The following is a 14,600-nucleotide window of genomic DNA, read 5'->3' on the forward strand; positions in this document are numbered from 1 at the left end:
AAAGGGTCAATGGTCCAGCCATTTAAAATGCGCCAAAGAAATTTTACAACTGCAACATGCCACATCTAGACGAATATGCTATTTCTTTTGCCCTATGTATGGGTAACCTTTTAACGTTCAAAGCATCAGTTTATCTTTTTTTTTCTTGTAAACCATCACATTCAAGTAAATTATGTATGCAGTTCGTTCATTACTTGACAATACTTATGTCATAGATGTTGAACCACCGACATTTAAGCCTGGAACGTGTCCAAGTATAGTTATAGCGGGCACTGATACAGGTCTGAACTCTACCAAAGTTAGTTGGACACCGCCGGAAGTGATGGATAATAGTAACAAGGCTATAAGAGACAGTCGAACCATTTATTCACCTGGTAACAGACTTACTGCCGGTATATATTCAGTATGGTACGGAGCACGAGATGCCGCCGGGAACATGGCTTTAAACAACTGTTCATTTAAAGTTATTGTAAGAGGTTTGTAATGAACTTCATAATTTGCTGAATAATAAAAAAGCCGGAAGTTAGATTGATAAAGGTATTTTATTATCTTGTGTTATAAAAAAGTAAAAATCTTAAAGAGCTTCGTATTACTTCCGATTCCATTTATAAATATTTTATTCTAATTTTTATCATTTTGAAGTTTTGTAGTTTTAGAAATTATACTATCAAAATGTTGTTTAATATAAAACTATTGATTTATTTTAACGCTCCATCGAGGCACTGTATCTACATTTTTATTGTCAGTTAACCAGACCAAGAAAAAATGAGCATGATGTCACTTTAACCTATTCTGCCAATACTTATTTATAATATAATTGTACAAAATTTCTGTTTCAGAAATAAAATGTTCCAAACTTTACCCTACACCATACCTTCACATTGATTGTCCCCATGGTTACCGTTCTGGTGCAAGGTGCAACATCTCCTGTGATCCTGGCAAGGTGTTGGTCGGCTCAGATTATGTTGGTTGTAACAGACACCTGACACAATTATACGGTGTCTGGAACTGGAAAGGAAAAGAACAGTCTACTTGCATCAGTAAGATATTGAAAAGTGTTACTTTGATTTGACAATTTTTTTATTATAAAACTTTTTTAAAGGAGATATGTTTAGCATTCAAAGTTATAGATACTTCTTTTCGGGTTCTAAAAAATTGACGATTTTTGCTTTTTTTGACATTGAAACGTCCGTTCAAAACATGTATCACCCTCCCGTGTAGTGTTAGTGTCCCATAGTGTAAAAATACCCCTATTGTAAACATGTATTTTATCAAACACCATTTAGATATACCAATGCTTGATAATTTATCCTACAAAAAATAGAGAAATTGAAAGACCCTGTATAAAAATATGGGGAAAAGAGGAATCTTTCATCCAGTGTTATTCAGTGGGTGTACGGCAAAAAAAATGTTTTTTATCATTGTTTTGTTAAGTCAATATAACGAAAATAACTTAAGAGATCTTTGATAGTTTAAACTTTAAAGTCAAAATGGCTTTTTTCTAGATGGCCGAGCGTGTGTAGCTCTTCCGCCACCTACAAACGGTGCGGTAGTGTGTGACAACTGGGAAGGAGGACAGTTTTGTCAAGTGCAGTGTAAGAATGGTACACAAATGTCGAGCGTTAGTTTAAATAAACTATACGTGTGTCTAGGTCAGAAAGGTGAATGGTCAAGTGAACCACCGAAAGTGAAAACATGTAAAGGTATAACTAATAATTCTTCAAAATACCAATAAAATAAAATTAGATGCATAATTTCATACGCTTACGTTTGAATGTTTGGAAATTCTACGCTTTTCTTTTGTGTTCTAGCTTACGTCTTTTATTTTGAAAATGTTCTTAATTTTCCATAAAATTAATATGAATTTAAAGGTGGTGGCGTTAATGTTATAGCTCAAACATGAATAACATACAGCGTTTAGCATAATGTTGTACAAATAAACATATTTATATATTTGTTCAAAGCGGCACGAGGACACGTAAGCTCCCAACATCTAGGGTTAGAAGTGTACTTCTACTTTGACGGAGACTGTACTGACCCCGGAACCCGACAACAAATTGCCAACAATTTTATTGAACGGATGAAAGTTAGCCTCTATCAAGCAGAAGCGTGTCCAGACTCTATAGAATGTAACAAAGGCAATGTTCAGGTATGTATGACAGTAGAGAAACGAATAACATAAATATGATTTTGTGTCAAAGTTTCGAACGTTATATGTGCTATCGAAGCCTGATAACAAAATACTATTTCGTGCATTGCATCACAATGGAAACATTTGGCGGCGTGGTCAAGTAATTAACGCGTCGAAGTAGTAATCTTAGGATTGCTAGCCGCGTGGGTTCAAACCCCGTTACGGGCAAGCCGTTGTTTCCATAAAGAAGAAATTAGTACTGGTTGGTTCCAGGGACGGATTAGAAAGTGTTTTAATAAACTTATAGCTTCCAACACAATCGAACTAAAATAAATTAGTAACAACTAAATTTTAAGAAGTCTATTTGTAATCAAAGTCCGATATCCAGAGGCACTGTCCTCACTTTGTACCAAACCTGAATCCGGACAATTAACGCATGCTCAAAGCTAAGTTTCATTTTGAACTCCCTCAAATTTACAAAAACAACATATAGAGCATTGACGAGTCTATGCGAACAAAGTCTGAAAGGTAAAGGTTCATACAAGAATGTAAATCTTTGAGAAATATATTTTGCTGAAAAGTTGTTTTCCGAAATTCATACTTGTGTATTAGCAAATGTTGCTTGTGTTTCTTTTAATTACCTTCCGTTAAAATAGCCACAATTCATAAATATTTGGACTGATTTTACTATACCAATTTTATAAAGAAACTTTTATGTGTGTGTGGACAACCATAATTTTAGAAATGAAAAAAAGTATTTTATTTACAGATCACATGTGGAGAGTCCAATAGGAAGAAAAGAAACGCTGACTCCAAGAACATTCTTGTTCTTACTGCAAAATTACCAGTTACAATTCCTAGCAACGAAAGTTTGTATACAGCGGGGAAGAGGTACAATACACTTCTAGACAGCGTAAAGGATATTCTAACTAAAGACGTTGAAGCCATCTTCGGTAATACGACCGTCTCTCAAAAGGACTTTGTGACAAAGGGATTGCAAATAGAATGTCCTAAAGGTTCAGTGAAGTCGGAACAAAGCTGGGACTGCAGTAAGATAATTTGATTTTATTGAGTCATTGACGGTTTAGTGTGAAAATAATCTTTCTTTTTAGTCTGGTCATTTGAGTTTTCCTTTAAGAAATTTTAGTTTTGAAGTTCGATTACCTTTATTCATTTTTGTTTCATATACCTACCTTCCTCCGTTTATAGAATTTTTACAACTCATATATATGCGAATTTTGAAAAGAAGAAACAACGAATTTAATTAATTAAAGAATTTAGATTTAATAACAGACTGGTAAAACGGCTTTAAAACATTTCGAAAATGAAGAGAAAAACTTAAAATCTATGTTGAAAAGTAAAATGATATACCTCGATAAAGGTAATGTGCTTTTGTGCGTTCTGTATTCGAATATTAATAACTAATTTTCAGTTGACTGTCCTGAGGGTACGTTTTATACAAGTTGGTCGGATTCACCTAAATGTGAGGTTTGTAGAAAGGGAACATTTCAAGACAAAGCGGCTCAGCTGTCCTGCGTACGTTGTCCACTTGGAAAAACAACACATGGTGTTGGGGCGACATCTGTTCATGATTGTGAAGGTAATAATTTCAAATGAAAAAATCAAAGGTGACAACTTTATGTACAAATTTAGCCGACTTATTTTCATGCTGTGAAAGCAGCAAAACACGCGAAACAATGAACGAACACGAGTGACAGTGAACGAACACAATTGACAATGAACTTGTGTACGTGACAATGAACTTACACTCGTGACAATGAACTTGTACACGTGGCAATGAACGAACACGCATGACAATGACGAAATATGTTATCAAGTGGAAAAAAATATTTGCGTGATAAAGTTAACCATATCTTAGGTTTGTTTTATTGCTACAATATTACATGTGTTTAATCACACAATTATAATTTCTATTTCTACACCAGATGCATGTTTACCAGGAACATATTCCTACGACGGCCTCTTACCATGTTCTCCTTGCGAACAGGGACATTACCAAACATCTTATGGGCAGACATTTTGCCGGCCATGTCGTGGCTCAAAGTCTACATTAACATTTGGTGCGAACTATGCTTCAGATTGTGAAGGTACTAATGATGTTATGTTGTTTAAACACAAGTTATTACATGAATTTAAGCAACTTCTGTTTATGTTTCTTTTGTTTATAATTGCTTTTTAGAAATCCAAGGATGCTTTTGATGCGATAACATACATCGGTAGAATTCTTAAAAAGGCATCGCAAGAAAATTCAAACTTCTGATAATTGAAATAACAAAGAATGAATAGGATAATTCGGAAGCAGGAACGATGATTTATTTAAATTTAATGTGCAAAGTGTTTTTACAACACAATTACCGTTTGCTATTTAACAAGAAAGTGATCACCATCAAACTGTGTTCTTACATTTAACTATGTTCTTACAGATTTTAATATTCAGTTGATTTAACTACATACTTACAGAGACTAATATCCAATCGATTTAACTACATACTTACAGATTTTAACATTCTGCTGATTTAACTACGTTCGTACAGAGTTTAATATTCAGTTGAATAGACTATGTTCTTTTAGACTTTTCATTCCGAAGATTTGTCTATTTTCATGCTATTTAGTTGATTTAACTATGTCCATACATACTTTGATATTCAGTTGATTCAACTAAAACTTACAAAGTTTAACATCAGTTGATTTTAACTACATACTTACAGTTACAGTATCAGTATGTTCTAGTATGTTTTATATGTTCTTTCAGAATTTGACATTCAGTTGATTGGTGACGACCAGTCAGAAATACATATGCAAACCAATGTAACAATTAAAGAGTTCACACTATCATTCTGGTATCAAAACACGGTCACTAACAACTCGAGTCATGACAAATATCCAACTATAACATTATCCAATAACAGAAACGATGCTGTCTGGATATGGGAAGGACTGAGCACTGTAATAAAGAATAAGAGGTATGACACATTCTGTTTGTCCGTCCATCTGTCGGTTGGTGTCCGTAGGATATTTTTTTCTGGATATCAAAGGTTAAGATCGGTTTCTTAAAGGCATATTTAAGTGATAACCTTCTTTAGAATTTGCTTGCCATTGGGCGTATATTTCCCCGCCTCAGCGAAGCTCTTGTTTTGTGTAGGATTTGATATCAATTCAAACGAAATTTAATATATTTTCATCGAATGTCAGTTGAATCGGAATTGACTTTTTAAAAAAGCGATTTTTAAAAAATAAATAATTTCTTAATAATAAGTGCTTGCCAGATACGATTATGTGGAATAATCTATATTTTTCAGTATTGGAAGTACAGTTAACTTCGGTCTTCCCGACACACGATGGCACTATATCACCTTATATAACAGTGGTAAATGTACGGTATCAGTGTCTATAGATGGTATGGTTTTACCTGTAGAGGATACTATCGGAGCTTGCACAGACGTAGATTTCAACTCTGTTTCTATAACTGCAGGTATTATATAGTTCAATGGAAAAAAATACTCTACTTTTCTGTATCTGAAGTGTATTAACTAAATCTGTTTAGCATACTGAGTTAAATATAAGCATCACTTTAACGCGTCATAGCAACTTTTTATGTAAAAATCAATTATAGATATTTCATAAATATTTTTAGTATCTTCTAGGAATTCAAGTATTTTATTCATAATTCAAAGAAATAGACATATTTTATATGCGTTGATATTTCAAAGGCAATACAAAAGTAATATTAAACTAGTGTTTACTTTAATCGTATTTTTTCTTAATCTTCCATAAAAAACAGAAAGATATGTGTACTATAAATTGTAAATACTCATTTTATTTCATCTCTCAATATCTCATTTATAAGTATATGATAAATGGATATATTTAATAAATATATTTTATTCAGACAACGAAACTAGTGGAAGTATCTCACAGCTTAATATATGGCATGGTAGACATCAGACAGGATATAAACATAGATGTTTTACAAATGATGTTGGCGATGCTTTCTCCTGGAAGGCCATGGAAGAAGCTGAATTCACAGGAGCATATATGGATATTCCCAGCCAGTGTGATGGTATGTTTTAGATATGCTCCATTATCTATAAAATAATGCTACTTATCTGTTTTCTTATTTGCATACATGTATTGTATTGAATATTCTTACATAAAAACTGCGAACGTAGTTAAACATTAACGTAAAGAAAACATCTCGCACATTTTTAATATGCATGAATCGGGGCGAAATGTGAAAGCAGCTTAATGCCACAACGGCCCGATGTGTTTATTATCAAAACAAAATTGTCAAATGACATCATACACGCACATGGAAAGCATGGCACAAGCAATGACTTCTTTATAAGAAATACAGCTAACGAAACGCTGAACGTGTACTTTAAGCGCTACTGCTTTACATGCTTGGGCTTTAAATGCGTTATCGTGCCTCTGTAGTTGTTAAATTGAATATATATATTGCTATATTGAATGGAATCACGTCTGAAATTGTTTTCTTTAATATTTATAATGACATTATTGAATATATTGAATATATATCGTTTTCTTTCAGAATATTGCCAATATGCTTAGATGCAAAACTTTGATATAGAACTATTAAACAATTTGTGATTCCTTTACTTTTAATATGTAAACTATTCAACAATCAGATAATGTATGCCAACAGATTTCGACAATTGTGTTTCTTCGCCTTGTCTCCATGGTTCATGTACTGACGTGCTACACGGGTTCACATGTACTTGTGATAAAGGATATCGTGGAACTCAATGTGAAGTAAATATTGATGATTGTGAAGCAAATATTTGCATGAACAATGCAACATGTATTGATGACGTCGCAAACTACTCCTGTTCATGTACATCTACCTTCACTGGACAGTATTGTGAGATAGAAATGGGTAAATTACTTTTCTAAAAAACAAAACGTATAAAGACATTAGAGTTAAGATTACCTGAAATAAATTTGTCGCTCTACTTTTTGTTTTATGTTTTTTTCAAACAATATACAATGGACAAAATGTTGTTATTTATTTTAAACAGCTAAAGCAGCATGTCTCTTCCAAATGAAAACTTGAAAATTGTCCTTTTAAAATACCAGTATGTACAGATTAAATAAGTCAATAATATGAAATTACTTCTTAAATGCAGTATATAGATATGTCAAATATACATAGGTAGCCATTATAAAGTGGAGATGGAGATGGAAATAATGGTTAATGTCATATTTTTATATATCAAAATATGTTGCTAGTGTAATGGATTGTAAAAATGAATACATTGCTTTAATCGTTGATAAAGTGTTCTTAATTTAAATTTCTTCAAGCGATTCTTGCTAATCTAGAGTCTGTTATTTTAAATTTTTGATAAGACATTCGTAATATTGACCCGCTATTGGTCAGTTAGTATTAGCCACTAGCTGATAAGCCTTGCCTAAATTCACCTGGCATCACCTCATTGTAGTATCATTAGTAAATAGATTTAGAAACCAAGAGCTGCGTTGTTTAATTTTTTTACCCATACTGCCCAATAACTATAATATAGCAGACATTACATTGGCAACGAGGATGGGAGCCGAACCCACGCGGTACAACCTTATTCCTCTATATCAGGCGTTGTTTAATGTATATTTCAATCTTATAGTGTGCATTTTTTATACGTATATTAAGTGGATGGTGAATGGAGCGAGTGGGGAAACTGGTCTGACTGTTCTACAACATGTGGTGATGGAGAAAGAACAAGAAAGCGTCTGTGTAACAATCCTGCACCTGATAATGGCGGGGAAGATTGCCATGGAGACGCTCTTGATTTTATAAACTGTAACAACACCGACTGTCCAGGTAATGTTTGCAGCATAAATAAATATTATAAGGTATCTTCATCGTTTTGCTGTTTTAATTTGTAAATTACTATGCATTTGATTTTAAAATAATATAGTGCCTTGACGTCCTTTCATAGAAATGGCAAATAAGCGTTTTGTAATGTTGTAATAATGGATTTATAACCTGTGAAATGCTTATCACCTGAAGAAAAGAAAGCAAAAATCACTGAACATATGATATAATTGTTCAGTATAATTTTCCTACTTTACTGCGGACCTCAAACATCCCAGGAGTGGAACTTTCAAAATGACGAAAACCCTGACAGAAAGAAAAAACAGATGATATAATCGTTCTATTTTCTTTTTCCTTCTTCAGTATGTCCTGAAATACAACCTCCAGGAAATGGATCTATAGATTGTGTGAATGATACAGATAGTATTAACTGTACAATGTCTTGTGATGACGGTTTTGACTTCGATATAGAACCTCTTCCACTATATTACTGCGGACCTCAAACATCCCAAGAATGGAACTTTCAGAATGACGAAAACCCTGACAGAAGGATACCAAGTTGTGTCGGTATGGAAACAAGTTTTAAAGCGGCCTTAAGCTTTTATTTTCGATTGGAAGAAAAAAAACAATTCTTAAATGTTTCAAACTAAGTATTTCATGAATTTTATCTGGAAAGTGTATTATATAATTGTTAAGCCTTCTTAAAAACAGCGTTCCGAGAACTATTTATAACGCGTTAGTGACGTTTTATTTAAATTTAAAGAGCGGACCGGTAGATTAGAGATATCGAGGGTTTTTGTTTATGTTTATGTATTTTATTGTCGGCAGTTTTAATTCTTTTGATTTGACAGTAATATGAAACGATTTATCTAAAAATAGTATATTTAACCTTTAGAAAAGCTGAAGGTCGCTTTAACTTGAGAAAAAAGTAAAATCTTCTTCTATAACCAAGCCCTATCAAAAAAGGGCATATGATCTTATGTTCGTATATAAATAATAAGAAACATAAAGTTAAACTAGTTTGCGAAGCAAGTCAATAAACATTTATTTTAGAATATGCTAACAGCATTTGTAACCAAACCTTGTTGGAAAAATGTGTGTTGGTATGAAAACTGTTTTGGTTTGATACTGTTAAAAGAAAGAGTCAAATGTATCATCAAAACCTCCTCACAATTGCCCTTCTGTTTTCTAAATTAATGATTCCACGTTGCCCAAAACTGCAAACATAAGAATGTTGCAGGGTTGGCTTGATTTAGCCTTTTCACAAACGTAAATTGTACATGCCATTTAAAACTAAAATCGTAATTACTGTCTTTTTTAAAGCAAATCAATGAATGACTAATGTTTGCTTCATTTGCAGAAATAAAAGTACCAGAAGAGATGACGGTGATGTACTCTGCACATTATGAAGATCTTTATTGTGCAAATCAGGACCTTGAAGACTTTGCAGTAAAACAGATAGATCTCAGAGTGAACATGATGCTGTCAAATGTAGCATGTTTAGTACAAAACACGTGCTCGTTGAATTACGTAAAGACAATTGATTGTGACAGTAAAAGTAAAGATCGAAGGCGACGCTCTACTGGAACTACAGCCGGCTTCAGTTTACAGATAAAAACTAATCCAACTGAAGGTATGGAAGAAATGGATTTCGATAAATGATATATTGCATCAAATGGTATGTTGCATCAAAGTTTGGGGACCTTTCTGTTGAAAATGTGTCATGGTTAAATCGTATACATATACATATGTTTGACTATGATACAAGTAAAAGAAAGAGCATCGAAACATGAGGCTATCCAATTAGTACGGGGGGGGGGGCGTAGTTCCCGAGTATTAATCAGATTGCCGAGTGTTTTGATGTTCTTTCTCTTTTGTATCATAGTCAAACATAAAAACACGTTCCTTGTCACAATATGGAACCCCAGAAAAAAGTACTCGGCAATCTGATTAATACTCGGGGCTACGCCTTCTCGTACAAATCAGATAGCCTCTTGTTTTTACTAAACTAGATTGGTGTACGATCAGCAGTATTTCCATAAGAATTTCAAATATTATAAAAACAATATATAAATATATCGTTGAGATGTTGTAATAAATAATTGCTTGAAATAAAATGTTAATTAAGTTCTAAGAGACTAAATATGAACACTGCATGATGAAAAAATATGTTTATTCTGGAACATTTTAATATCTGCTGTATAAATATATGAGCCGCAGTCTGATCAGGATTCATGCTGTTCGCTATAAGTTTCTCTACTTGCAATAGGGTTTGTAAGCGAACAGCATGGATCCTGATCAGACTGCACGGATGAGCAGGCTGGTCTGGATCCATGCTGGTCGCAAACGCACTATGTTGGTTTTGTCGTGACGCGGCACAATATGTTATATCGGTTCACGTATCTCAAGCTTGCCAACAACATCCATATGTAATTTTTTCATAGTTTGTTGTTATGCCTGATACTAAAGACTATCAACGTATTCTTATCGAATTACAGACCTTATATTATTGACTAATTCACTTAATATTGTGCCTTAAGAGAAACATATATATGTATTCTCCAAATAAAATCTAAAAAATATATGATATTAGATAAGAAGACAGAGGTTTTAAATCCTTAAAATCAACACTAGCCTTGTTTGCTGTTAAATAATGATACATTTACAAATGAAAGTCATTCAAGCTGTTTCTATTTTAGGAAATCAAAATGAAACCATGCGAGACCTTGAGGACGCTTTTAAAAACATCCAGAATGCAGCAGATTCCGGTCATCTCACAGTTCAAGTTCTTGATGATGACTATGAATTGAGAAGTAATTCTACTGAAATACAAGGTGACGTCAAGTGTGGACCTGGACAAACAAAAGTCAAGTTTTATTGCGGTATATTTACATGTTTATCTGTTCACGTCATTTGCACTGTTGGATACGTGCACGTATTTGCTTTCGCTTATCTATATGTATCTATTTTGGTTTATTAAAATGAATTGCTAACATAAGGCATTATACAGACCAACACAGCATATTTGCAAATATTGCATTCTCTAATTTTATAAAACATAATGGCAAAGTAGTTTATATACAAACAATTTACATGTACAACTTTCTGTTGTTATTGCAGTTCCATGTGGAAAAGGTTCATATCTGAATATAGATATCTGTAAACCATGTCCAGTAGGAACTTATCAGTCACTTGAAGCACAATCTAGTTGTGTGAACTGTCCAACAGGAAAAAGTACCATAGGAATTCAGTCAACAACTATTAATGAATGCACAGGTACTTTGAAATTCTATCTTATATATTTTGACATTGTTTTACTTGTTTAAAGATATTGTATGAGGATAAGTCTTGCAATTACAACTAGCGACCTGGCGGCATAAAATAACCAGCCTTGCGGCGTGAAATTTGCGGCCCAACGGCTTAACGGCTATATATGAACATTATAGCCCCTACTTGTAATACCTTGTCATTCCAAATGAGAAAAAATTGGCATGCATCTTAACTAAAGATATCAAAAAGGCCTCTTCTTTTAATGCATAATCATTTCAAATCAGAAATAAAAAGATTTGGGTATGCATCTTAAATAAAGATATTAAAAATGATCTAAACAGTACCAGGTTATATGCATCAATAAATTAATGTTTCGTTTTAAAATGTATTTAAGCAAACGTTCGAAAACACACGCGCTTTTCGTTTCCATATACATGAGAAATCCACTTATTTCTTACCTTATTTTCAGTGAATGTTGTAGTGCCTCTTGAGGAAGGATTAAAAGGTAACATCTTTCTTCAAAAGATTCATTTATAAGAAATTTCCAATTCCTGTAAAGATATTGAATTACTTAATATGGTGTAATGAAGTATATAACGATAATATAAGCACAATTTTAAAATCTAATATATACATTACATGTATATATTCCATAGATATACGTAAACATGCTTTTCATTTAAAGGAACCACTTTTTCTGCGTCTGAACTACAAAAATAAAACAACAACAAAAAACAACAACAAAAACCCTGACTTTATTTCCAAAATAATTGACAATTGTATTTATGTAAATGAAATATACATTTTGCTGGTGAAATAAATTCTATGTAATGTACATGTTTGTATTTCATTTTTGTATTTTGAATACTTTTACGCTGATGTACACGTGTGTTATCAAAGCAGAATACTATTAAGATGAGAATTTATAGCAAGCAAACTGAATACATTTAATTTAAAATTCTTCCTACTTTTCACTTTCAAATATCATATTTGTATGATTTCAAAGACAGGAAGCGAGAAACAAGCATAATTCAATAAAAAATTTGACGAAATAGGATAGGCAATAAAATCGTACGGCCATTGTACTCATTGAATTTGGTTCGGCCATTGTACTCGTTTTTTAAAAAGATGCACAACTTCGTTATGCAACTTTACAAAGGATGGAAATTGTTCTTGACGGGCAAACTTCCAATTGTGCACAAGATGTCTTTGCTAATTGTGCTCAAAATGCGTTTCTTTTACTGAAACAACGTATTTTAGTACCTGTTCGGCCATTGTACTCATCACCCAAAACAACTTTTTCGACTTTCAGGCCTAAACAGAGACAGCTACAAAGTAACCAATAACAGAACAGTACATGTTTTTTTTATACAGGGGTTCCGTGCGGCCTAGTTTTTCATATAAATTTAACGTTAACTGTATGCTTACCTCAATTTCACTGCTTTTACCGAACGCCTAGGCCGCCATTTTATGAGCCCATTGTACGATTTTGGTCACGTGATCATCCGCAGTGAAAATTGTTTTATTCAACGAGTTCAATAAATTCAGTAGTGAACCTTCACGAATATAATATTCTTTTTATCACAAACACAAAATAAACACTGTTTAAAGTGAAAAGAATTATTTTACATTGACGCAGCTATAGTGTAACGCTTACTTACACTTATGTTTTGTATATAACGCAAATGACGTCTCGTCAAAATCAATTATTTACAGAGTCGCAAAAGCGGCACGGGTATGTGATAAAACATAATAATCTCATTTTTTTATATTCTTTATTTCAATATTTAGAAAAGCTTTTTTTCAGTTCAAGTTTATGTATGCGTTCTCTTTTAATTTATTATGTTTTATGGATTTAAGGTAATTACTAAATGAAATCATTTGACAAAATGTATGTTTTTTTATGAAAATTGTATGTATATTGTAGTCACTGGTATCATAGTTGGGTGTGTATGTGCTCTCGTTGTCATAACAGTAGCCATATTTGTATACAGGAGATACAAGTAAGCATTTTAAACTTACCTGTCCTGTCCTTATTATAGAAATAAAATTAAAGGCTCATTAAGCCACGGGATGTTGTCGCTTTTCTTTCATCAAAGTCTGGTATCTGGTTACAGTTTCCAAAAAGTTATGACATGATATGAAAGTTATATGACCATACAAACGAACTACCTTTTGATTCCTTTGCTCTTTAGCAACTGAGGAATATAGTTTTTTTCATATGGAAAGTAAAGATACTACATTTTGTATTTTATTTACATTTTGCTATCTTTACGACTCATAACTGCACATTCAGCACTACTTTCTTTAGTTGCCGAATTTCTAACATGATTAAATCCATTAATATTTAACACATGTTTGACCTTTCTAAAGAATCAAAGAAATACCGATAATGGGGCATAATGGGCCTTCAAAAAAGCATAAGTATAAGGAACGAGTTTTCAACTTTATTCAGAACTAGGCCATATTTAGACACCAGTGTTTTGCATATATCAAAGAAACTGATATACACAAATATGGTATTAATTTACGGCATCGGCGACACCTCGCCAATATCAATAATCAGTAAGAAAAGAATATTGATCGAAATGACATTTGTGGTCACTTCGAAATTAATAAACGCAGGACTTTTTTCTTTGCGTGTTATGAAAGGGGCATCGAAAAATATCTAACGGAACTGGCATTTATGAGCTTTTTACATGTATATATTGATAAAAGAGATTTAGATATTCTATGGGAAACACAAATTGTCGAGAAAATGGGACTCATGCCAATGTTGTGTCATGTTTCAGATCTACAAGACCAAAACTCATTGAGGTATCAGATATTAACATGGTTACTCGGCAAAGGTCCAGTCTTAGCCAAAAAACTAGCGATCATGGTCCTAAGAATAAACATTTCCAAGTGACTTCCATCGCTTGTCAACCAAACTCGTCTCAAATGCCACAACTTGACTCCGGAAATGGAAGGATCACTCCTGAAACTAGGACAGGTTATCACACGAGCAGGTCGAACACGTTTGTATCTGAAGATGGAAAAGTTTTTCATAGTAAACCTTGGAGATAGAATGTTATTGCGTCATGTAATTGACGATTTAATTGATCAATGACGTCATTCCCAATCGAACTTAACGTTAATGGATAAATTACGGATGCTGAACTTAATAAATAAAAAATCATTGACTCTATTTTGTTGTAGCCGACTAGTGTAAACTGATTAAGGCTTTTGAGTGAGTGAGTGAGTGAGTGAGTTGGTGAGTGAGTGAGTGAGTGAGTGAGTGAGTGAGTGAGTGAGTGAGTCTTTTTTATAGTGACAGGTGTTTATGTTAAAACAATAACATAAATAATAAAA

At 33.1% G+C, this 14,600-nt stretch overlaps 1 protein-coding gene across 1 annotated transcript; it reads left to right on the top strand.

Moving 5' to 3' along the window:
* The first annotated feature begins 172 nt into the window (after positions 1-172).
* LOC132736963 (sushi, von Willebrand factor type A, EGF and pentraxin domain-containing protein 1-like) lies at positions 173-14,600 on the top strand. Its single transcript, XM_060724178.1, has 19 exons — positions 173-476; positions 840-1,040; positions 1,506-1,703; positions 1,965-2,149; positions 2,901-3,180; positions 3,564-3,731; positions 4,078-4,239; positions 4,905-5,115; positions 5,452-5,624; positions 6,042-6,212; positions 6,816-7,046; positions 7,815-7,985; positions 8,343-8,546; positions 9,340-9,612; positions 10,679-10,861; positions 11,100-11,255; positions 11,719-11,754; positions 13,177-13,252; positions 14,042-14,600. Exons 1-19 carry the CDS (start codon positions 173-175, stop codon positions 14,313-14,315), a joined length of 3,657 nt encoding a protein of 1,218 aa, XP_060580161.1. The 3' UTR covers positions 14,316-14,600.

The sequence above is a fragment of the Ruditapes philippinarum genome, unplaced genomic scaffold, assembly GCF_026571515.1.
Source record: "Ruditapes philippinarum isolate M1 unplaced genomic scaffold, ASM2657151v2 ctg9022_1_1_1_1, whole genome shotgun sequence".
NCBI lineage: Eukaryota > Metazoa > Mollusca > Bivalvia > Venerida > Veneridae > Ruditapes > Ruditapes philippinarum.